General features: G+C 33.9%; 2 protein-coding genes and 1 pseudogene across 2 annotated transcripts; all 3 read left to right on the top strand.

Annotated features, from left to right (window-relative positions):
* Nucleotides 1-1,764: 1,764 nt before the first annotated feature.
* LOC120168772 (uncharacterized membrane protein YjcL-like) lies at nt 1,765-4,731 on the top strand. The gene is made up of 6 exons (XM_039177121.1): nt 1,765-2,127; nt 2,237-2,463; nt 2,638-2,748; nt 2,838-2,993; nt 3,222-3,463; nt 4,328-4,731. Exons 1-6 carry the CDS (start codon nt 1,796-1,798, stop codon nt 4,649-4,651), a joined length of 1,392 nt encoding a protein of 463 aa, XP_039033052.1. The 5' UTR covers nt 1,765-1,795; the 3' UTR covers nt 4,652-4,731.
* A 4,828-nt stretch (nt 4,732-9,559) lies between these two features.
* On the top strand, nt 9,560-13,713 carry LOC120168740 (ferric reduction oxidase 4-like). The gene is made up of 8 exons (XM_039177120.1): nt 9,560-9,759; nt 9,856-9,961; nt 10,046-10,216; nt 10,291-10,525; nt 11,964-12,291; nt 12,382-12,619; nt 12,703-13,418; nt 13,520-13,713. The coding sequence occupies exons 1-8, from the start codon at nt 9,597-9,599 to the stop codon at nt 13,657-13,659; spliced, it is 2,097 nt and encodes a 698-aa protein (XP_039033051.1). The 5' UTR covers nt 9,560-9,596; the 3' UTR covers nt 13,660-13,713.
* Nucleotides 13,714-14,581: 868 nt separating this feature from the next.
* Nucleotides 14,582-23,950, top strand: part of LOC120168756 — a 30,040-nt pseudogene continuing 20,671 nt past the window's right edge.

Raw genomic sequence — 23,950 nt, 5'->3', positions numbered from 1 at the left:
AAATCATCCATAACGGCTAGAAACGGCCACAAACTCATTCCAACATATAAAAACAAGTTGAGGACACTTGGAGAAAGTTACCAACATCTATCCAAGCATTCATACACTAGAGAAGAGTTTTTTATTCTTATTTTCCTTTTTCTCGTAAATATTAGTGTTTTGTGAGCTTAAACTTTGTAAACACCTACCTTGTAAGGGTTTTCTTGTTTACATCTCTTATCCTTTTTAAATGGGTTTTGGTTCTATTTTAGCCAATTGAAAAACTAGGGAGTTGTAAAGATTATCTCTTTGTCCTGCAAAAAGAAATAACAAATTAGTGAATTTGTTAGAAAATCCTAAGTGGGGACCTTAGGTAGTGGATGTGCACTTGGTTGATAAGTCGAACCAATATAAATCCTTGTGCATCAATTTTCTTATCCTTAAATCTCCTTACTCCCTAAAAATTTCTCAAATCCACTTCAACCCCTCTTGGCAAATTATTCGGTTGTTCAATTGAGCTTCATCGAATATCTCAACAATTATAAAAACAAATTGAATTTAATAATTACAGAAATGAAAACTAAATTCCACATTGCAATTACCCATAGATAGAAAGATAATCAAATACAAGCTTTAATCAAAGAAGAAGGAATATAGAAGATCAACCGACCATATCTTTGACCGAACAAAGGCAATATTCTTACTCGATGATATTCTTGACGCACATTAATGGCCTCTGATTAAGAAAATATACCAATATCATCAACAATTAATTAGTCTAGTGGCACAAACCAGCTTATCTTAGTAGTTAAGAGAATTATTGTTATTTTTAGAGGTTACGGATAGTGGGATGAATAATTAGATTCCTTAAATAAGATCAAAAGTTCAAATCAAAACAATATCGATGAAAAATATTAACAATTACAAACCCATGAAGCGAAACCTCTAAACATTTCTTGCTCTATAACACTTTTTACGCACATCAATGACATCTGATTAAGAAAAAAGATCAATGTCACTAACAACTAGTTGGTCTAGTGGGAAGAGTCATTAAATCCCTTAAGCAAATTTAGGAGTTTAAGTCATAAAATTATCAATGAAAAAAAATAATAATTACAAACACATGAAGTGAAAACCCCCATCATTTCTTGCTCCATAACATTCTTGACGCACATCAATGACATCTAATTAAGAAAAAGGACCAATATCACTAACAACCAATTGGTCTAATGGGATATTGTTAAATCCCTTAAGTAAGGTCAAAAGTTCAAATCATAACATTATCAATGAAAAAAATTAATAATTACAAACCCATGAAATGAAACTGTCAACATTTCTTGCTCCATAACCATTCTTGATGCACACCAATTTGACATTTAAGAACAAGGACCAATTTCACCAATAATCAGTTGGTCTAGCGGGACGAATCATTAGATTCTTTAAATATTGTTAAGAGTTCAAATCATAACATTATCCATGAAAAAAATTTAATAATTACAAACCCATGAAGTGAAACCCTCGACATTTCTTGCTCCGTAATATTCTTGATGCACAATAATTTGACATCTGATTAAAAAAGAGGACTAATATCATAAAAAATTGATTTCCATTTATCTTAAATTAAATTGAATGAATCTATGAATAATGAGGACTAAATATATAAATATATAATTTTTGTTGATTTAATCGGCAACATTTACAAATAGCTAAATGATCTCCGCTTAACTACATGTACAAAAAAGCTACCATTCAGCACTTTGCTTCAGAGACTGGGATTTTTCAACGTTGATCTACGCTTCTCTTCTTTCTTTCGAAAATGGCGTCAAAATATCCATTTCTACACTTAAGTGGCACTCCTCTTCAGTGTTCGGAGTCCCCACCTTCAAATTCACGACTTTTCCGCCAAAATATCCATTTAATCTCATGGCTGAGCGCTTCATCTTCCCAACACTCCTCCTCATCGTCATCCTCAAGGTTGCTACCCCATAAAAGAACCCAAACTTTTCTCTCCCCTAACTGGTTGGACCAATACCCTAATTCTATCCGACCCATTACAGTTAAATCTCAGTTGAACTTGCCTCTCATTTCTCCCAACGACCAGTGGGGAACCTGGACTGTTCTCTTTGCTACAGGTGCCTTCGGCATATGGTACTCTCTCTCTCTCTAATCGAATTTCTACAAAATTTTAATTGCAGGAGGCAATGGGATTTTAATTTGTGGGTATTGTCGATGATTGTTTAATTAATTTAACTTGAAGGTCAGAGAAGACAAAGGTTGGGAGTGCACTGAGTGGTGCGCTAGTGAGTACTTTGATCGGACTTGCTGCTAGTAATTTGGGGTTAATTTCTTCTGATGCTAAAGCCTACTCCATTGTACTGGAATTTTTGCTCCCATTGGCTGTTCCATTGTTGTTGTTTCGAGCAGATTTGCGACGTGTCATTAAGTCAACAGGGAAGCTTTTCCTTGCTTTCTTGCTGGGATCAGGTCATTCCACTCCCACCAGTGATGCCCATTTCAATTTATTAATCTTATTTCTTGGGTTAATTTAACTTTCTTTTAGGGTCATTATTTTGGGTTAGGAGCTTTTGCTTTTTGTTTCTCTGCAATTCTTTGCTAGCAATTCTCCCTTATTTTTGGTCCCCAAATTTTGCGAAACAGTGGCTACAACAGTTGGAACAGCATTGGCATATCTGATAGTGCCGATGCGAGCACTTGGTGCAGATAGTTGGAAGATAGCTGCTGCTCTAATGGGTAGGCATATTGGTGGAGGTAATTTATTCTTACACTTGTTACAATCTTAATACATTTGTTTCCTTGTTTATATGAACTGATGAAGGTTATTTTCTGATGTTGTTCAGCTGTTAATTATGTTGCCATTTCAAATGCCCTCGATATTTCACCATCTGTTTTAGCTGCTGGACTGGCTGCAGACAATGTTATCTGTGCAGTATATTTTACAACACTATTTGCTTTGGCATCAAAAGTACCCCCTGAGACATCAACATCACCCGGAGGTCTGCAAAGCTCCTCATTTTGTGTCATTTAATCGATTAATCTCCTTGTCTACGTTACGAATATGTATTGGTTCTAACAATGAAGTTTTCTGCCTACATTTTATATTTTGGTTTTTCTCAGTTGTTTCCTCACTCTCTGCATCAAATGTAATTGCTGAATTCAGTAGAATGTTGTGGTTATGTTTCAATTTTTGTATAGTCTAATTAAAGTTGTTGAGACTTAAGCAGATGCTTCAACGGATGAGGGGTCTGTATCCGATGGAAAATTTCCCGTCCTGAAGATAGCAACAGCTATTGCGGTATCCTTTGCCATCTGCAAAATCGGTGCTTATCTTACGAAATATTTTGGCATTCAGGGAGGTAGCCTCCCTGCAGTTACAGCAATTGTTGTTATTTTGGCAACTGTATTTCCTACCAATTTTTCCTATCTTGCACCATCTGGGGAGGCTATGGCTGTAATTCTGATGCAGGTAAACCAATCTTTACCCGAAATACCCATTGGCTTTCCAACTCATAGTTATAGAAATCGCTCAACAGCCCACGATCTACGTACCGTACGATGCGATCCAAAACGCGGTACGATCATGTTCCAGTCGTTTCAAAATCGCGATTCGGTACGAGCTTTGGGTTTAGATGGAGTCCTGGCTCCTCGTCAGAGCGTAGGACGGCGGAAGTCATGGAGGCTTTAGGTTTCGTCGAGTGTTAAAGAGGAGCTTGAGGGAGAGGAAATGGAGGAACGATGGGGTCGGTTTAAGGCCGAAGAAGATAATGAATTAGGTTAAAAAATTTACCCTAAAAATCCCATATATTTGCCTAGTAGAACGGCGGCGTTTAGAATAGGGCCAAGCAACGTCGTTTTGAGTTTGGGGGAGATAAGCCGCATTTCAGGTGATTAGGGGGTTAATTGGTTGCGAGGTCTAGTACTTTTTAACCTATTTTGTTTTAGACCTTGAGTCAGTCTTTTCTGTTTTCTTAATTCTACTTTTCAATCCATCCTGCTTTGTTTACTGTGTACTTTACTTTTGTTGGCGCTTTGTTTCTTGTCTGGGAGCTGGACAACTGGATTTGTTTTCTTTTTTTTTTTCCTTCAACATAAATTATGGATTATTTATCTTCTGATTTTATCTTCTTGTCGTACCAATTTATATGTTACATCGTACCGGAGCGATCCGAAATGAGTCTACTTCCCTCGTACTAATTTTAGATACCTAGCGAATTGCGATCCCGTTCTACGTTCCCGTACCGGAACGTACCGCGATCCATGTGACTATGTTCCAACTATTCTTGTTGGTGTATGTTCAATTTTGGCAATGATACATATATGTTTTGTCCAGGTATTTTTCACTGTGGTGGGTGCAAGTGGAAACATATGGAGTGTCATCAAAACAGCACCCAGTATTTTCATGTTTGCTCTGGTTCAGATTTCCATTCATCTGGCTTTGATTCTGGGACTCGGGAAGCTGTTTGGTTTCGACTTAAAGCTCTTGCTTATAGCATCAAATGCCAACGTCGGAGGTCCTACGACAGCATGCGGAATGGCAACCGCCAAGGGGTGGAATTCTATGGTTATTCCAGGTATTCTTGCTGGCATTTTTGGAATTGCCATTGCTACTTTTCTTGGCTATGCCTTTGGAGTAAAAGTTCTGCAATACATGTAAAGACTTTTAATTCACTGATGCCAGAATTGGTGTCGGTTGTGTAACCTTTGTGAACTTGAAATAAATTCAGTTGCAAACTGTTCTACTTCTTTACACCAATAATATTATAAATAAATTAAATTAAGGGTAAAGTATAAAAATAGTCCCCAAACTTTTAGGGCACTTGCATTTTGGTCACCTAACTTTTGAAACTTGTAATACAATCGTTGAATTTTTAGTTTGTTTTCAGTAAGGTCCCTGTTGTTACCTCCCGTTAGTTTTAGTTGACGTGACACTTAACTCTCGTTAACCCCCATTCTTCTTTTCCTTCTCTCACCCCACCTCCTGTTATCCCACCTCCGGTCAGCGGTGGCTTACACACCATCACCATCGTCACTGCATCGCCTCCCAACCACACCCCGACCCTCGATTCATACTCACCATACAGCATTCGTCTCAAATTGCGAGAAGACCGTTCGAACACCTATCCTCGATCTCTGTGGTCAATCAACAGTGATCGTCACCGTTGATACTAGTAGGAGCGCCGCCCCATTTCGATCAAAACCCCACTAGCCACTTGCCGAGACTCACCTCTGATCACCGTGGAGAGAGCCCTGAATCTTGTCGGAAAACCCCAATGCCCATTTTTTGTTTTCATTGATTTTTGGTCGATTCAGTCGTCCGTTCGCCACACTGCCACCATCGTTGGAGTCCTCATGCCATTCCGACCAAAACCTAGTCGGTCGTGCCTCCTCCTCGTCCCTTCTCCGTCCGCCGTTGGTTAAAAAAGAGAAGACGACAAAGAAGGAGGAGGAGAAGAGGGGTTTAACGGCCGTTAAATACCACGTCAGCTAACCCTAACGGGAGATAATGACAGAGACCTTACTGAAAATGAACTAAAAGTTCGATGATTGTATTGCAAATTTCAAAAGTTGGGTGACCAAAATACAAGCGCTCTAAAAGCTCGGGGACTATTTATATATTTTACCCTTAAATTAATTGTAATAAATAAAAGGATTAAATGCACCATTGTCCCCTAAACTATATAGTTTTTACCAAATTGCCCCTTAAAATATTTTTCGAGACGTTTTGCCTCTTGAAATTTAAATAGTAGAATGCTATAAATCTGATCCCTCACGCAGTGCCACTGCTTGGTGTTTTGTTGGCGCAGTCGTGTTCTGAAATGTTATATCCTTGGAAGAACTCGTCCCCTACAGTAGCTGCAGTAATGTTTAAGATAATAGAAATTGTTAAAATTTCTAAATCTAAATTGTTTGAGATCTGGAGTTCCAGCGTCTTAGATGAACTTAGATGGCATGTTCAACTTTTCATTATTCATTCAAAATTTCAAACGGATTACTCACCGATAGTGGAAGAGTTGAAAGTGGTGCTGCCATCAATGACATTTCTGGTAGCAGTGATGCTTTGTGGTTCTCTATCTATATAAAGATTGCAACACATACACATATTGGCGATGAAGGAGGGAGAAGGGTGTCCAGATGAGAGAAACGAAGGGTGTCTATAGATATCGACATATTGGAACTCCTTGTTGTGAACTCCTCGTCGTGCACTGTCATGGATTCCCATGTCGAACGCTGAGTTCTGGTGCAATGAGTTTGTGGTATCAAAACACGACTCTCTTCTTCCTCACATGTTTAATGATGATTTTGAAAGAAAAAAAGTTGGATAACCAAAACGGAACTATTGGAATAGTTGAGTGATTAAATATATCATTTATCCTTGCTTTTTTAACGGAGTTAATGATTTGAGGCAAATGAGTTAACGATTTAAACTTCAAGGAATAAAAAGTCTAAGAAAATACGTTTAAGGGAGAACTTGGTAAAACCTATATAGTTTAAGGGGCAATGGTGCACTTAAGCCTAAATAAAATAAAGGATAAACTATGTATTTAGTCACCTAATTATTCCCGTGGTTCTGTTTTGGTTATTAAACTATTTTTTTTCAAAATCATTACTAAAGTTAAGTTTTGATTTCATTTTGGTCACTTGTTAAAAAAATAGAACTATCGACGTAATAGTTTTTTGGGTAATCTACGTGAATGACCACTTAACTATAAGGTTGGTGTTCATAGAATCACCGTTTTCAAAATTTTGTCAATATGACCACTTAAATATTTAATTGGTTTCAATGAAGCCACCTGCTGTAAATATTTAACGGAAGTGATGATGTGTTAATTAACAAAATTGGTATAATTATACATTTAATTTTTAATACTTTTGAGTTCAATCAATTGATCCTAATTTTAATTTAATTTAATAAATTAACCCTTCAATCATGAGGTAACATGTTAGCACTTGATTGGAGTTGAAATGTGTTTGGGGGAGGTTTGAACTTGTGCACCTAGGTTACCAAATGCTCCAATTGGTTTATTAATAACAACAAACTATATTTATCTTATAAGCTTGATAGAGAAATAAATAAAATTATTCAAATGAGGTTTCAAACTTAGGTCAATTATAAAATATAAGAAAACCTAAGATTTATATTTTAAATTAAATATATTATATTTTAAACCGTGTTGAATTTAAGATTTAAAATTAAAAATAAATTTAATATTTTTATATTTCTAAACTAAATTCAATTTAAAAAAAAATAAATATGAACTTGTAAAAAAGTATGGAAATATAATAATTGTATATAACTTTTTTATATATATTTTATAAAACTATGGCCAACCTAAGATTCATATTTTATAATTAAATACAATATACATATTTTAAATCATAAATATGTATTTAATGTAAGATTTAAAATTAAAAATAAGTTTAATTTTTAATTTAATTTTATATTTATATTTTTGTATATATGAAATTATAAAAATAACTACGAGAAAATTATTGAATTTAGTTAAACATATAAAAATATTAAATTTTTTATTTTAAAATTTTCATTAGATATAGTTTAAAATATTTATAATGTATTTAATTATAAAATAATATTATATTTGTTTAACTAGTTTAGATTTTATTATATTTTATAATTGACCTAGGTTCAAAACCTCATTTAAATGATTTTATTTCTTTATTTTTCTATCATTAACAATATTATAATATGAAAAAAAGTTTGTTGTAATTAATTAATCAATTGAAGCACTTGGTTTAGTGGTTTGGGTTCTCCATTCACAGTCTAGGGGCATAGGTTCAAAACTCCCCAATTGTATTTCATTCTAGTTTATTTTCAATCAGATGGTAACACATGTCACCTCTTATTTGATGAAGGGTTAATTTATTAAATTAAAATTAGGACCTAATTAATTAAATGTAAAAGTATTAAAGATCAAATGTATAATTATACCAAATTTGTTAATTGACACACCAACACTTCTGCTAAATATTAACGAAATATTATACCTGTATATACATGATGAAGAAGTAACCTAGGGTTTTCTTATATATTATTATAAATTTAAAAATAAATCAAATCGAATGGGGTGATTAAAACGGAACAAAAACTTAAGTTTAGTGATGATTTTGAAAAAAAATATCTTGGTGACCAGAATAAAACCATACAAATAGTTGATTGACTAAATATGTAATTTACCCTTGTGTTGTTAAATAGAGTTAACGATTTGAGGTAATTGAGATAACGATTTAAATTTCAGAGTGTAAAATGTGTCAAAAAATACTTTAAGGGGCAACTCAGTATAAACTGTATAATTTAGGGGGCTAGAGTATTTAAACCTTATTCTTTTTAGGTTTAATGGTTTATAAGGTCCTCATACTTTTTTTAAAAAAATCATTCTAACACTTGAACTTATTTTATATCTAATGTGACATTTAAATCGAGAAAAATATTAATGTGGCTCTTTAACCAACGAAAATCGTTATTGTATGTTACATTGTTAACATGTTAATTCACTGTGATGATATGTCGATTCACGGTATTGACATGACAATCTACTTGTAAATGATGACATAACAAAAGAGTTTAATTAATTTTTTTTAAAAGTTCAAGGCTTAATTTATTCTTTTATGAACATCAAGAGCTTATTTAATCCTTAAGTAAAAATTATAAATTAAGAAAATATTAAAAAATACTTTTATGCTCCACTAAAATTTCCCTTATTAACTTTTTTTGTCAAAACTTTTAAATTTAACTTTTATTATTTAAAATTTATTTTAAAAATATATATTTTAAAAAAATTAATTATTAAAAATATTAAAAATAATTATTACCAAAGTTTACAAAGTTTAATTACCAAAGTAGTCAATAAGGAATACCTTTTTTTTTCAGAAGTTTGAAGGCCAAGCCTAAATTTTCACCATTTTACCTCCAATATATCGTTAAACAACTTCTTACTTGTATAATGTGGAGTAGTAAGATCTAGAAACATTTTTAGTTGCTGATTGAAAATTGTATGAAGAAGGTGTGTAATAGAAAAATATTAAAAAAATTAATATTTTAAATTATATTCAATAAAAAATATTAATTTATTTTTAATATCTTCGATTACGTATTTCGTTAGTCTTAAACTAATATGAAATCCCTTTGACATTCTCTAAAAAAAATTCTTTCTTCCCTCGCTCCCTCCCCTTCCTCTCGTACGTATTATCAGTACTATCATTTACAGAGTTGAAGTCAAGTGTGTACTAAGCACAATCCCTATTTATTAAAAAACATTTTTTAGTACTAATAAAATGTGCTGCCTCTTCCTTATCATAAGAGCCATCATTTCATGAAAACAGCTGTTGACTTTGTAGAACTTCAAATTCTTTTTTATTTAGTCGAAAAGAGAACCCTTCATATCCAAAATAATTAAAGAGGAAAATATACATTTTTGATACTAGTGGGTGATGTAGATGCATGCATGCTTCATGCTGTTTTTTCTTTAAGCCCTTTAATTTTAGAATATATATATATAGCAACAACAACAGCAACAAAACTAAAGGATATTTCCTGAGAGCTTGCAAGTAGAGTGAGAGAGAGAGAGAGAAGAAGAAGAAGAATGAAGATGAGCAGCAACGTAAAAGCAATGGTGAGGGTGATTTTCCTAGTGGCATTCATTGGGTGGTTGATGATTTGGGTTATGTTGCCAACAAAACTTTACAAAAACAAATGGACACCCAACCTAGAAACCAAGCTCAGTTCTACTTACTTTGGTGGACAAGGTGAGCTTTTTGCCTTTCTTCCTTATTTGAATCTTGTCTGCTTGCATGGCGTTTGCACCCTTTGTTAATTCATCTCATCACTTTGAGCTTTACCAGGGGCAAACCTATTGCTTTTTTCTTTCCCCGTCATGTTCATAGCTGCTTTTGGTTGCGCTTATCTCCATTTTCAAAACAGATCCACACACTTTAATCACTCCAAAAGGTAGGATTTCATCTTATCTTATGAATTTGGTGTATTATCTTATGAATTCATATGATTCATACTGTATGTCTGGGTCACACACAGTGCTACCGCCTTGTTGAAACGACCGGTGCTGGTAACGGCTCCCGTCGGAATCGTTTCGGCACTGGAGCTAACTTTTGCGGCCATGTTTGTGGCTCTCTTGATCTGGTCCCTTGCAAATTACTTATACGTTAGCTTTGGACACCTCCACATGCATAAACAAGGCGAGAAAATGTATGTACGATACTTGTTTTATTTTAAATGATTTCAATTAGTAGACAGCCTTATGTTTGATGGTAAATTAACAGATGGGAAGCTAAATTCCGAAGTGTATCATTAAGGCTTGGGTACATAGGGAACATATGCTGGGCATTCCTCTTCTTCCCTGTAACAAGAGGATCAACACTGTTGCCTCTAGTTGGACTGACATCAGAGTCGAGCATCAAGTACCATATTTGGCTTGGACATGTCTCTAACATCCTTTTTGCTGCTCATACTATTGGTTTCATTATCTACTGGGCCATCACTGATCAGATGGTTGAGGTATAATCTGCATCAACTCATTCTTTCTTAATTCATTATGTTTTGTAGTTAATTATTATTGCCATTCAATCCTCATAATAAGCAATTCTATGCAGCGAAATGAAAGGTGTGGGATCACTCTATTATCTTCTTTTTTGTGTCGTCTTCTTTGTCGGAATGTGTATGTATGTAGTGTTGTTTGAGAGTGGGAAGAGATACATAAAGGTGGGGTTTATATTCCTTTGCTCGTCCTTTCTTTTTCACCTCTAAGAAAAAAAGTAAAGGATAAGATCATTGAGTGGTTCATTTCGTATAGTGTATTGATACAGCATTGTCTTTTTGTTGTTTATCAGGGTTTCTTATATTCCATTTCTTTACACTTAAACAAGTCTTCTAATGCTATCTATTTGTATTTCAATCACAAATACATGAGAGAAAAAAATAAAATTATATGATAATTTAATTTTTTTTAAATTAACAGACTACATTGTCTCTTCGGTCCATCTTGCTGATTAACGTTCAAGTGGATAGGCAGTTTTATTAGGAGTTATGTTACGAGTATTTTGTTTTAGTTTTAATAAATTATTAACTTATCAACAAGAAGTTGGTCTAGTGGGTGAGGTACCATATTTCTTAAGTAAAGATAGAGGTTCGAATCTTAGTGTTTGCGAGTGAAGTAAATTAAGTTGGGACAATCACCCCCATAACCCATAACTAGAGATGGGCACGAGACCCGAACCCGACGGGTTCCGACTTGATCGGGTCAAATTTTTTTATAAAAGAAATTTGGATTCAGGTCGGGTCGGGTTACGTTCGGATTTAGGGTGAAAAATACCCGACACAACCTAATCCGAAAAAAATAATTTTACCTTATATTTAGGGATAATTATAATAATACCCATCTATATATTTTTTTCTAATTAAATCCCTATTTTTATTGAATAAAAATAATATTTTTAATAAATATATTATTTCGGGTCGAGTCGAGTTCAAATTTTATCTCAAAAAAGTCGGATCGGGTTCGGGCCGAGTGGATGGTGTATATTTTTCGGGTCGGGTGGAAGATGTATAATTTTTGAATCTGACCGAAAACCTAACCCGTGCCCATCCCTACCCATAACTGGCTTCAACAAAACTCAATCTAAATTTATTAGTCAATAGATTAAATACCCATTTTAATTAAAAAATTATTAACATTACAGCATCTTATGTTTATTAATAACATTAGCAAGTAATTATATGTACTCTATGAAAATAATTAAATTTTTTTTTAAATATATATAATTAAATTAAAAATAAAATTTCATATGTTTAAGTAAATCAAAACCAAATTTTCATGAATACAATTAAACATTCAATAGTAAAGAACCAAATTTCACATTGGATCAAAGTTATGTATGGTTTTGAGATTTACCAAGCAAAAATATAATATATGTATGTGTATATGTTGGGTGTGCAGATTCTGGAATGGAGCAAAACTTGGGTATCAAATGTAGCTGGAGTTATTGCAATTGTAATTGCAGTACCGATGTGGGTGACAAGCTTACCTCATTTTAGACGAAAGAAGTTTGAGCTTTTCTTCTACACACACCATCTCTACCTTCTCTACATCATCTTCTACGTGCTGCATGTTGGCGATGCTTATTTCTGCATGATCCTTCCTGGTATCTTCCTTTTCCTCATTGATCGATACTTAAGATTCTTACAATCCCGACAACGAACCAGATTGTTGTCTGCATGTGTCTTGCCATGTGGCGTTGTTGAACTCAACTTCTCCAAGACACCAGGTAACTATGACTATCCTGCAACTACTACATTAATGGTTAATTCTGCAAATTACATTAATGTCTTAATTCTTTTGTTTGCACCTCTCCCAGGATTGTATTATAATCCGACCAGCATCTTGTTTGTAAATGTGCCTAGAATTTCGAAGCTGCAGTGGCATCCTTTTACAGTATCTTCCAATTGCAATATGGAGGACGATCAGCTCAGCGTGGTGATCAAAACGCAAGGGACGTGGTCTCACAAGCTTTATCGAGAGATCACTTCATCTTTGGATCATCTTCAAGTCTCAACTGAAGGACCCTATGGCCCTAATTCATCTCATTTTCTCATGTCAGTAAATAGCTTTTGATCCAAACATCAGTTTGTCGTTTTTTCATTGATAACTTTAATTTGTGTTATTAAACTATGTGTAGGCATGAGTGTCTGGTTTTGGTGTCCGGAGGCAGTGGCATTACTCCCTTTATCTCCATAATCCGAGAGATAATTTTCCAAAACCAGAAGCCAAATTTCAGGGTTCCACGAGTTGTTATGATCTGTGCCTTTAAGAACTCGGCAGACCTTGCAATCCTAGATCTTCTGGTTCCAATATCGGGTAATCCTTCACAAATAACCCAGATTCAATTGCAGATTCAAGCATACATCACTCGAGAGAAAGAGCAGCCGAAGGCTGAAACCCAGAAACCTGTTCAAACAATTTGGTTCAAGCCAGGCCCCTTTGATTCACCCATTGCTGCAACACTAGGCCCCAACAATTGGCTATGGCTTGGGGCAATAATCTCGTCATCATTCGTTATGTTCCTTCTTCTTTTGGGCATTGTCACTCGTTACTACATATACCCCATTGATCACAATACTGATCAAATCTACCATTTCTCTTATAGAGCACTTTGGGATATGTTTCTCGTTTGTGTTTGCGTCTTCATTGTTTCTAGTGCAGTTTTCGTCTGGTGCAAGAAACAAAATACAAGGGAAGGGAACCAAATCCAGAACACTGAAATAGCAACGCCAATAACATCACCAGGGGCGCCATGGTTTTCTGGTGCTGACGATAGAGAGCTCGAAAGCCTTCCCCATCAGTGCCTCGTCCAAGCAACCGAGATCTGTTTTGGTTCAAGACCTGATTTCAAGAGTGAGCATGCTAACTGAGACTACCATGTTATATTATAACAATGACATTCATGTATACGAATAAAATTATCAGTGAACTGATGGTTCATCTCGATGTTGCAGAAATACTATTCGACTTAAAGGAATCTGATGTAGGAGTTCTTGCATGTGGACCGAGGAAGATGCGGCACGATGTTGCTAAAATTTGTGCATCTGGATTAGCTCCAAACCTTCACTTTGAGTCCATTAGCTTCACCTTATGATGAATATCTGTATACATTATTTGCTCAATGCTAGAGGTGGATTATGTAAAATATAATTCTGCGAAGAAAAATACAGTTATTAACTTATTATTATATAGATTATTATTGTTGCTGCTGCTTCTACTACAAAAGACATTTTTACAGTTACATCATAAGTCATTTTCAAGTATTGTAACTCCTTTTCCTCTGGTGTAGATTCCAATGTAAGTTTTGTTCTAAACATAATGGCAAGATTAAGACAAAAGCTTCGCACAAAAGCAGAAGAAGACAAATCAAAAGGAATTTAATGGCGCAAGAGATGCAGATGCAGTCCATCAAGACACAAAAATATATAAAACCAGCAACTAATTCACCCCAAAGTTTGGATAAGGGAATATACATTTCAAGTTTTGACCAACTTTGTATAAAAAAATTGTGGAATAAATGTTCAAGAAAAATTGTGGAATATACATTTCAAGTTTGCATCGAGGGAGCTGTACTGGAATGAACCTTGAACTCATGGCATTGATAATGAGCAGAATTAGAAGTCAGCGAGCATAACAGCACGTCCTGCTCAAGTTAATATAATTTTGTTTTATGCAATATTCATAGTTTATATAAGGCTATAATGATTGCTTCAAAATAGGATAATAAGGCAGTGCAAAAGGAGAGGCTCAGAAATATTCAAAGGTTGTGGAAAGGTTAATGTAATGATGATGGTTAGATCAGCAATGAAGCTGTTTCTACTGCTGCTCTTCCTTGGGTACATGGTGCTATGGTTCATAACGCCCACCAAGTTATATTTTCAACATTGGTTGCCTGAAATCCGTTCCAAAACAAAATCCACGTACTTTGGACCACAAGGTATCAACCTACTTCATAATATTACAGTTTCATTTCAATTTTTCCCCAACTTGAGGCATGTGTATCTATAGGTTCAACTATGCTGATTTACACATTTCCCATCCTCTTCATTGCTACAATGGGTTGTATTTACCTTCACTTGGGAAAGAAACATGGAGATGAAGGCGTCGATAGGTAAATATATAGATATCATCAATATTCGATGCTTCCTTTTTTTTACCTTCTGGTAGAATAGTTTAATAAGCTGCTTCTGATGGTAACAGAAGGGTCCAAACATCTAAGTTTACCAATTTGAAGCAACCGGTGCTGGTAAAAGGTCCTTTGGGTATCGTTTCATGGATGGAGCTGTCATTTTTAACCATGATTATTGTGCTTGTCGTAACTGGTTTTCGTCCGGACACGAATTTTTTACTTGGCGGGAAAAGTGGTGTGAATAAATGGTTTTAAAATGTTTTGGGAGTCGACATCAGCCTTTTGGGTCAGGTAGGTCGAATACCTAAAAATTATCTTTTAAAAGAGTTTTTAAGAAAACATCAGTTAAAAGATAAACTAGTATGCGTTTTAACCAAAAATTTTTTATTTTTAATAATAAAAAAGGGATTCATGTCGATTACGTTTGGGGAAGGATTAGCACCCCACAATGTCCAAAATTAGTACTTATTAATTATAAATTGTCTCTATTATTGGAAAATTAAAAAATTAAAAAATATATTTAATTCATAATCATGTTATTTCAAATTTATTAATATAATTTTAAGAAAATCTATTAATTTATATATAAATAAGATATTTATTTATTTAGAAATATCATAAAAGGACTTCTAGGTGCTTTAAGACAGCTCTTTTCTTAATATTAAAAAGTAAATAAATAATAAAACATTTATCTAAAAATAATATAAAAAATAGATTAATATATATATATATATAATTTATAAAATTAAAATATTTATTTATTTAAAAATTTCAAAAAATAGACATCCAGTTGCTTTAAGACTGCCCTTCTTATATTGAAAATAAATATATTAAAAATATATTTTTATTTAAAAGCAATTTATAAAATTAGATTTATAAATAGGATTTTAATAGAAAAAACAACTAAATTAAATAAATAAATATGACTAAATAATAATACTAATTAAATATATTGAAAACATATTAAGATATATTTAAACAATAACTAAAATAAATGAAATTAAAACTATAATATTGAAATATAAACAATAATAAAATTGGTAATTATATGAAAGTAGTGATTAAATTATAACATATAAAACTTAAATACCCTAATTAGTAATTAATTATTTAAAGTTACAGGGATTAAACGTGTTATTTTACATATTTATTTACTTGGGGAATAAAATAAAATTATATGAAATTCGAATATCAAATTATAATAAATAAAAACATGCTATAAGGATCAAATTGCAAGTTTTTAAAGTTACAGTGGCTGCAGGAATAATTTAGCCGTGTGTGAAATTACACAAAGGCCCTTACCAAAACTACGTCGTTTTGGTGAGGGTATTTATACCCAATTATAACCGGCCTTAAGGCCAAATTCTCTCATTTTCTCATTTCATCTTCTCTCTCTAAAACCGAGAGAAGCATTCTCTTTGCCTTCTCTCTAGGATTCCCTCACCGGAGGGAATCTGGTCGTCGGCCGGCAGCCGACTGCTGCCGTTGACCTCCGCCGTCGGTCACCGCCTCCGGTGGTTGAAAAATACAAAATTTATACCAAAATTTAGATCGGACCGTCCGAATCATGAATCCGGTGACATTTTCCCTTAAAAAGCTCCCAATCGGAGCAAATCTATGAAAGTACCTTCGATTTTCGAAGGCTTTTGGTGGCGGGTGAAAGAGCGTGAACTCCGGTGGCGTCACAGCTTCCTCGGTAATATTTCTCTTAATTTTTCTCTCGGTATTTTAGTGGTATTTGGTTGCTATGTTGTTTGTGGTTCTCTCTGTCTTGCTCCCTATTTTCTGATTGATCTCCTTGTCTCTTTTTTTTCTTTTGTAGGTTCGGTTGATGGTCTTATAACCATCATCGGCGCTCGTCTCGGACCGGGTAAAAGAGTGGCAGTTTGGTGAGTCACCGAACTTGTGGTGACTCACCAAAAAATGGGGACACATGTGCGGTTGTTGTTGTAACAGCAAAGCTTCTGGAGTCTCCTGTTGGCGCCGTGGCAGTGGGTGGAGCGACTGGACGTAGAGGCGGCATCGCGTGGCCCTAGGGTATCATAACCCTAGGGTTTCTGCTGGGACCATCTGGACCGTTGGATCTAAGTCAGATCCAACGGCTGGCAAGAAGAGCTACGGCTGGGATGAAGATGAAAACTCTAATCTAATTTAGGGTTCTACTGTTAGGCCGATGGGGTTTCTTGTACTGGGTCAGTCCAGTTTTGATTGGGCCTATTTATAATAGTAATTTTTTTATTATTAATAATAATAATTATTATTATTATAAAATAATAATAATAGTAATAAATAAAATAATAATAACAATAATAATAATGACAATAAATGGATGAAAAATTAGTATCTTCAGCTGCCCCTCTTTGCTCATTCTTGTGTTAACAAGAATAGTGCAAATACGAAAAGATAATAAGTTTTTTATCCATTTGACTTCACTTGATTATGATGGAAATGTTGAACAAGTTCTTCTTATTATGAACTCTTCCATTTTTCCACTGGGATGACAATTTATCTTCTTCTGTGATAAGATCTAGCAAAGAGTTGAACAAATTCTTCTTTTTCAGATGAGTTCTTCTCATTATGAATTCGTTCTGGAAACGCTAATCTTCAAAAGAGGTATTGTTGATTCAATTTCAATATGTGATGAATCAAATTAAGGTTGAACAAGTTATTCTCATTATGAACTTCTTATTCCTTCTTCAGATGAGTTCTTCTTATTATGAACTTCCTCTGGAACAGTTGATCCATCGAATGATGAATTCAATCAAAAAGTTAAACAAGTTCTTCTCATTATGAACTTTTTCTTCCTTATTCAGATGAGTTCTTCTCATTATGAACTTTCTCTGGAACAGTTGATCCATCGAATGATGAATTCAAGCAAAAGGTTAAACAAGTTCTTCTCATTATGAACTTCTTCTTCCTTCTTCAGATGAGTTCTTCTCATTATGAACTTCCTCTGGAATCAGTTGATCAATCGAATGATGAATTCAAGCAAAAGGTTAACAAGTTCTTCTCATTATGAACTTCTTCTTCTTTCTTCAGATGAGTTCTTCTTATTATGAACTTCCTCTGGAACAGTTGATCCATCGAATGATGAATTCAAGCAAAAGGTTAAACAAGTTCTTCTCATTATGAACTTCCTCTGGAATCAGTTGATCCATCGAATGATGAATTCAAGCAAAAGGTTAAACAAGTTCTTCTCTTTATGAACTTCTTCTTCCTTCTTCAGATGAGTTCTTCTTATTATGAACTTCCTCTGGAACAGTTAATCCATCGAATGATGAATTAAAGCAAAAGGTTAAACAAGTTCTTCTCATTATGAACTTTTTTTTCCTTATTCAGATGAGTTCTTCTTATTATGAACTTCCTCTGGAACAGTTGATCCATAGAATGATGAATTCAACCAAAAGGTTAAACAAGTTCTGCTCATTATGAACTTCTTATTCCTTCTTCAGATGAGTTCTTATTATGAACTTTCTCTAGAACAGTTGATCCATCGAATGATGAATTCAAGCAAAAGGTTAAACAAGTTCTTCTCATTATGAACTTCTTCTTACTTCTTCAGATGAGTTCTTCTTATTATGTACTTCCTCTGGAACAGTTGATCCATCAAATGATGAATTCAAATTTTTGCTAAAATCTTTAAAATTCCTGTCAAATATTTAACATGGATAAAATGAATGAAAATGCACCTATTTTGCAAATGTCTAAATATGATGCATAAATGTTAAGTTCATCTTTATTTGATTTTAAAGTGGTGAACTTGTTCTTTCTTCGGTTGTGTAGAAATCCAATAAATGTTTTTTCTTTGAATAGAGAATCTATCATCTTTGGAGATTGTAGATGTAGATATGCCTGAATTTTTGTATGATGTCAAAAAACCACTTGAGAACAAAACTCAATGGTATAGGCTCTTGAAAAGTCCACACTCATGCAATATGTTGATTCTGATAACTACTCATCTGATTATGAAGTGATCTTTCAGGATGATTTCACAGATATTGATAGTTCTTCTGATACTGAGGAAATCCTGAATTCTGATTCTGATGAGGAGAATAAACTGTTATACTTGACGAAAATAGGTACTCAGAGGCTGAGGCTTCAATAGCCATAGAGATGTGGTATGGATTCATCAATTGCAGAATTGACAGATTTTATCTGTGCTACTCAAATGGCTAAGGCTGCTGACGCACTTCTTCCAGTAGAAGATAGAAAACCATTATGCAATAACCCCAATTATAAGAAAAGACGAAACTCGTGCTATGATTTTTGGAAAAGGAAAAATCAAAGGAAGCTTGAAAAAAAGCTTCTTGATGAAGACGATCATGTTCATCTTTCAAATCCAATGATTGATTTAGGGGTTCCTTCCCGAACCAGATCAGATAATTCAAAAAACACTTCCAGAAGATGCTATTGGGCCTCCTTATTTCTACAACGAGAACGTGGCACTTGCTTCAGTTGGTGTTTGGACCAAAATTTCACGGTACTTATAAGATGTAGAGCCAGAATTTGTAGATTCGAAGTATTTTTGTGTTGTTGTACGGAAAAGGGCTATATTCATAATCTGCCAATTTGAGAACAAATTTCCTCTTATTCCGCTTCCAAATGACTCTATGGTGATAATAACTTGTTTTCTTTTCAACAGTGATTGCAAACGTTGATAAGACTTACTTTAGATTCCATGCACTTAAAAGTATTAACATAAAGTAATAGCTAAAAATATTTTGTTTGTTTCAAGATTATGTTAATACATTTACAAGATGTTTATATGAAAGAATAAATTGAATAAAAATAATTTGAATTTCAAAAAGATAAAATTGGAATAAATGAATAAATGATAAATATATAGAAATGTATTCAAAGTCATGGCAAACATAGAAATAATAAAATTCAAATGACTCAACAAATTATTAGCATAAGTATTTCTAAACTAATCAACTTGATATAATTTAGAGCACTGAGGTAAGCTTATGTCTGGAAGATCTCAAATGTTGCCAAAATGCTTGCAGATGAAAGTTCCTCCCAAAATCAAGCTCTTAAGAGGGTTTAATTGCCAGATGCCTAATATCAACATGCATTTGAGCAGCCCTTTCAGGTTTTCAACTCAAATCCTTCCTTTGGTAGCAAGACGCTCTTTGCAGGTTTTCATCTTGACCCTCCTTTTTTCTTTCATTTTTCATTTCATCATTTTTTTTTCATTTTTCATTTCATCATTTTTTTTTCATTTTTTCATTTTCATTTTTTTTCATCATTTTTTCTTCTTCAAGCATAATATTTCTTGACAGAATCTGAGTTTATTGGGTTTCTCATAATTTTTCCATCCATTTCTGCCAAGATCAATGCTCCTCCGGAAAAGGCCTTTTTTACAACATATGCCCCTTCCCAATTAGGCATCCATTTCCCACGAAAATCTTTATGTATAGGCAAGATCTTTTTCAGCACTAGATCATCATCTTGGAATTCTCTTGGATGTACTTTCTTGTCATGAGACTTTATCATCCGTTTTTGATATATCTATCCATGGTAAATAGCTTTCAATCTCTTCTCTTCAATAAGGTTCAATTGATCAAATCGAGCTTGGATCCATTCAAACTCATTTAATTTTACCTCTCTCAAGATTCGAAGTGATGGGATCTCTACTTTAATTGGTAAGACAACTTCCATTCCATAGACTAAAGAAAAAGGCGTTGCCCTAGTAGATGTTCGCACAGTAGTTCGATATGCATATAAAGCAAAAGGTAACTTCTCGTGCCAATCTTTGTAAGCTTTAGTAGTCTTCGTAATGATTCTCTTAATGTTCTTATTCCCTGCTTCAACTGCCCCATTCATCTTTGGATGATATGCCACTGAGTTTGTGTTGAGTTAATCGATTGACGGAATCGGCCAAGAGGGGGGTGAATTGGCAATTAAAAATTTGGTGGAAGCTTTTGCAGAAAATTGAAAGTAATTGCACAACGATTTAGAGTGGTTCGACTTTCTCAACCAAAGTCTACGTCCACTACCTTAGCTATCCACACTAAGGATTTTCCAAAAATTCACTAATTTGTCTTTCTTTTGAGGATAAAGAGTAACCTTACAAACCCTCAAGAATTATACCCCAAATTCTTGAGAACACTCTCTCCTAAAGAGAACAATACAAATTTGCAAACTTACAAGGAAATCCTTACAAGGTAGATTGTTTGCACAATTCTAAAACAAAGAAAAGAACACTCAAGAATGAATACAATTGAGTACAAGTAGTGTTCTTGAAAGCAAAATGAATATTGAATGAAAAATAGGCTTGAAATGCTCAAACTTGAGGTTTGATGCTTTCTCTTTGATTCTCTCTTGATTCTAGTTTCTTGTTGTTTTTTGTTATTGATCAATGGCTTCTAAGCTTCCTTAAATACACCTTGAATCACTTCTGAACGTTGGGGATCATTAATGAAGTTATTGGAGCTGTTTAAGTGTGAAAACAATTAATATTTCTGCTTGGAGCGTGGGGGAATCGGTTCCGTAAGTGTAAAATTCAAATATTCGACCGTTGAACAGTGGGGGGAATCGATACCCCCTGGGGGAATCGGTTCCCTCTGAGCATACTAGAATTTCTCGGAGCCAAACCATTCAGGGGGAATCGGTACCCCCTTGGGGGGGAATCAGTTCCCTCTGGACAAACTGCAATTTTTGGCTTTGAAACGGTTCGAAATACTTTGTAAAATGTTTTGAAATTATTTTAAGATTAAAACTTAATTTTACACTTTAGTAAGGATTTAAAATGAACTTTGAAATACTTTGAGTAATATTTTGATATTCGATTTAATATATCGAATATGCTTAGAAAAATCATTTTTAAAATTAAAATTCTTTTAATTTAATTTGTTATATCGAAACATCAAAATATTTTTAACAATCTCCCCCTTTTTGATATAACAAAACATTTTAAGATTTTCTAATTTCAAAATGAATTTTGATTTTGAAAAATATTACTCCCCCTTACTTTAACACTTTCTCCCCTTTTTTATTAAATCCAAAAGACCCTATAAAAACGTTTTAAACAAGAATTTTGAAAAACGTAAGCCAATTGATTTATTAATATAAATCTTAAGCTGCTAAGATCATAATCAAAAGAGAGGTTAGCCATTAGTTTCATAATCAATATTCATAAACATGTAATGGATAATTGGTCATATATGTCTAAAGATGCAAAATAAACACGAAATCCAAATCAAATGTATTAAACATAAGTTCGAACAACCAAAAATAAACAATCCAAAAACATTCAAAATGTTTTAACAATAATGCAAATATCCAAGTTCAATCCAAACAAGCAAAGCAAAGATCAAAGTTTAAGTATCCGTAGGAGGATCAGGAGGAGGGAAATGAGCTCGCATAGCTGCCATTTCATGAGTGAGTGCATTAATACGAGCGTTGGTTGCTTCATTGTTTGCACGCATCTCCTGGAGAATTTCCAATTGTTGAGCTTCCATAGTCGAGAAGCGAGATTCTATGGAAGTGAAGCGAGAATCCAAGGATGCATAACGGAAATCAAATGTCTCCATAAATGATTGAAAATATGGAGGAACTTGATCTTCTTGCTGAGGTTGTTCCTCGTGCTGCTCCGGCTCATCGTCGGCTTCGTCAATATCATGCATTAATTGTTCAAGCTCGGGATCATCATCAGCTTCTGGTGGAGCTTGTGAAGAACTAGCTCCAGTAGTATTCTCAGAAGATCGAACCCATTCACCGGTTTCTTTATTCTTTATCCATCCCGCTCTTGTTAAGGAAAGAAGATTAATTTATTTTTTGAGAGGAAAGACGGCATCTAGACCAACTCTAAGCCCGTCTCTAGAAAATAGATTACTCATAATGCAACCGTAAACTAGAGATGAATAGAGTTTCTTATTAGGAACAAGATTTACGGTCTCAACAATTTCAGCAAAAATAATCTGAGGTAGGTTTATTTTAATATTGTTTTGGAAACAATGTAACCACCAAAAATCCAAGGCTCTAAGAGTTGAGTAACGACCTTCGGATGGTCGAAACCACCAAGAAATCATTAGATGAAGAAAACGATCATGAAGATTTAAGACGCTCACACTATCCCTTCTTTTATAACGAGAACCTAAAAACTATTTTTCATTTGATATACCATCATTATCTAATCCTAATTTATTGGCTATATAAGCTGAATCAAGATGAAAGAATTATCCTAGGAGATAGGAGCAAACTCCTATGGTTTTGGTTTGAGCTCGGTTTTTAATACAAACGACATTAGAATAGAAGATGCGAACAAGTTGATGGTAAACTATAGGTTCAAGGTCACAAAGTTTATCAAATTTCCACTCTTGTAAAAGAGGAAGATATCTAAAATTGATATCTATCATAGCTTGAAGAGAAGGGATACGTTCTTCTCTAATTTTGTAAGAGTCAAAATATTGATAATACCAAAAATGATGATTTCTAGGACTATGATGATTGAAGCACGAGTTTTGGATAGTCATATTAGGATCAACGGGATTAGGAATAGGAATTTCAGGAATAGGGAGGATTTGGAGGTGGATTTGGTTGTTGGTTTGAACGACTAGATGAAGACCTAGCACGTTTAGGATTTGACATGGTTTAAGAAAATCGGAATAGAATGAATAACCTTCAATTATAAAACACATGTATGCAATGTAATCAATCCCAAAACTCAATTGATTTCTCAATATTTCAAGGTTCTCTAAACTAATCCTAATGGGCAAAGTTTTTGAAAAACTTATTGAAAAATAAGGTTTTGAAAATCAATATATGTATAGTTTTCATAACAACAACATAATTCAATCAAAACACAATAATTTGAAAAACAATTTTTTTTATTTCGAAAATTTCAAAGAATTTTGGAAAATTCTTGTGTTTTTGATGAAATTAGTTGTAAAATCTAGTTTCTAATCACTAAACAATCGATGCCCGATCTAAAGTTCAACCTAGAACTAATTAAAACTAGTTCTGAAATCAAAAATTGATGAAATAGATGTTTTAGAAAAATACCTTGAAGAATTTCGGATTTGAGTGAGATTAGATGAAGTTTGCACGATTTTGTTGATTCCAACAGGTTTAGGAGATGATATTTGAAGAGAATTTCGATTAAAAACGTTGTTTTGAGGCAAAATGTTGATAGGAAGAGAGTAGAGAAGAAGAACGACTAAGAGAGAAGAAGAGAGGGTTTGAAAATTTTGGGTGTTATGCCCGTGTTAAAAACCAGAACCCTAGGGGTATCGATTCCCCTAGGGGGAATCGG

The sequence above is a fragment of the Hibiscus syriacus genome, unplaced genomic scaffold, assembly GCF_006381635.1.
Source record: "Hibiscus syriacus cultivar Baekdansim isolate YM2019G1 unplaced genomic scaffold, ASM638163v2 tig00003041_pilon, whole genome shotgun sequence".
In the NCBI taxonomy this organism is placed as follows: Eukaryota; Viridiplantae; Streptophyta; class Magnoliopsida; order Malvales; family Malvaceae; genus Hibiscus; species Hibiscus syriacus.
This window is presented reverse-complemented; position numbering and strand designations above follow the sequence as displayed.

Coding starts and splice junctions, on each gene's coding strand:
- LOC120168772 (XM_039177121.1), top strand. CDS start 1,796: ATGGCGTCAAAATATCCATTTCTACACTTAAGTGGCACTCCTCTTCAG. Junction 2,749..2,837: donor GGGTAGGCATATTGGTGGAG/GTAATTTATTCT, acceptor GATGTTGTTCAG/CTGTTAATTATGTTGCCATT. Junction 3,464..4,327: donor TGGCTGTAATTCTGATGCAG/GTAAACCAATCT, acceptor TGTTTTGTCCAG/GTATTTTTCACTGTGGTGGG.
- LOC120168740 (XM_039177120.1), top strand. CDS start 9,597: ATGAAGATGAGCAGCAACGTAAAAGCAATGGTGAGGGTGATTTTCCTA. Junction 12,620..12,702: donor AATTCATCTCATTTTCTCAT/GTCAGTAAATAG, acceptor AACTATGTGTAG/GCATGAGTGTCTGGTTTTGG. Junction 13,419..13,519: donor TTCAAGACCTGATTTCAAGA/GTGAGCATGCTA, acceptor TCGATGTTGCAG/AAATACTATTCGACTTAAAG.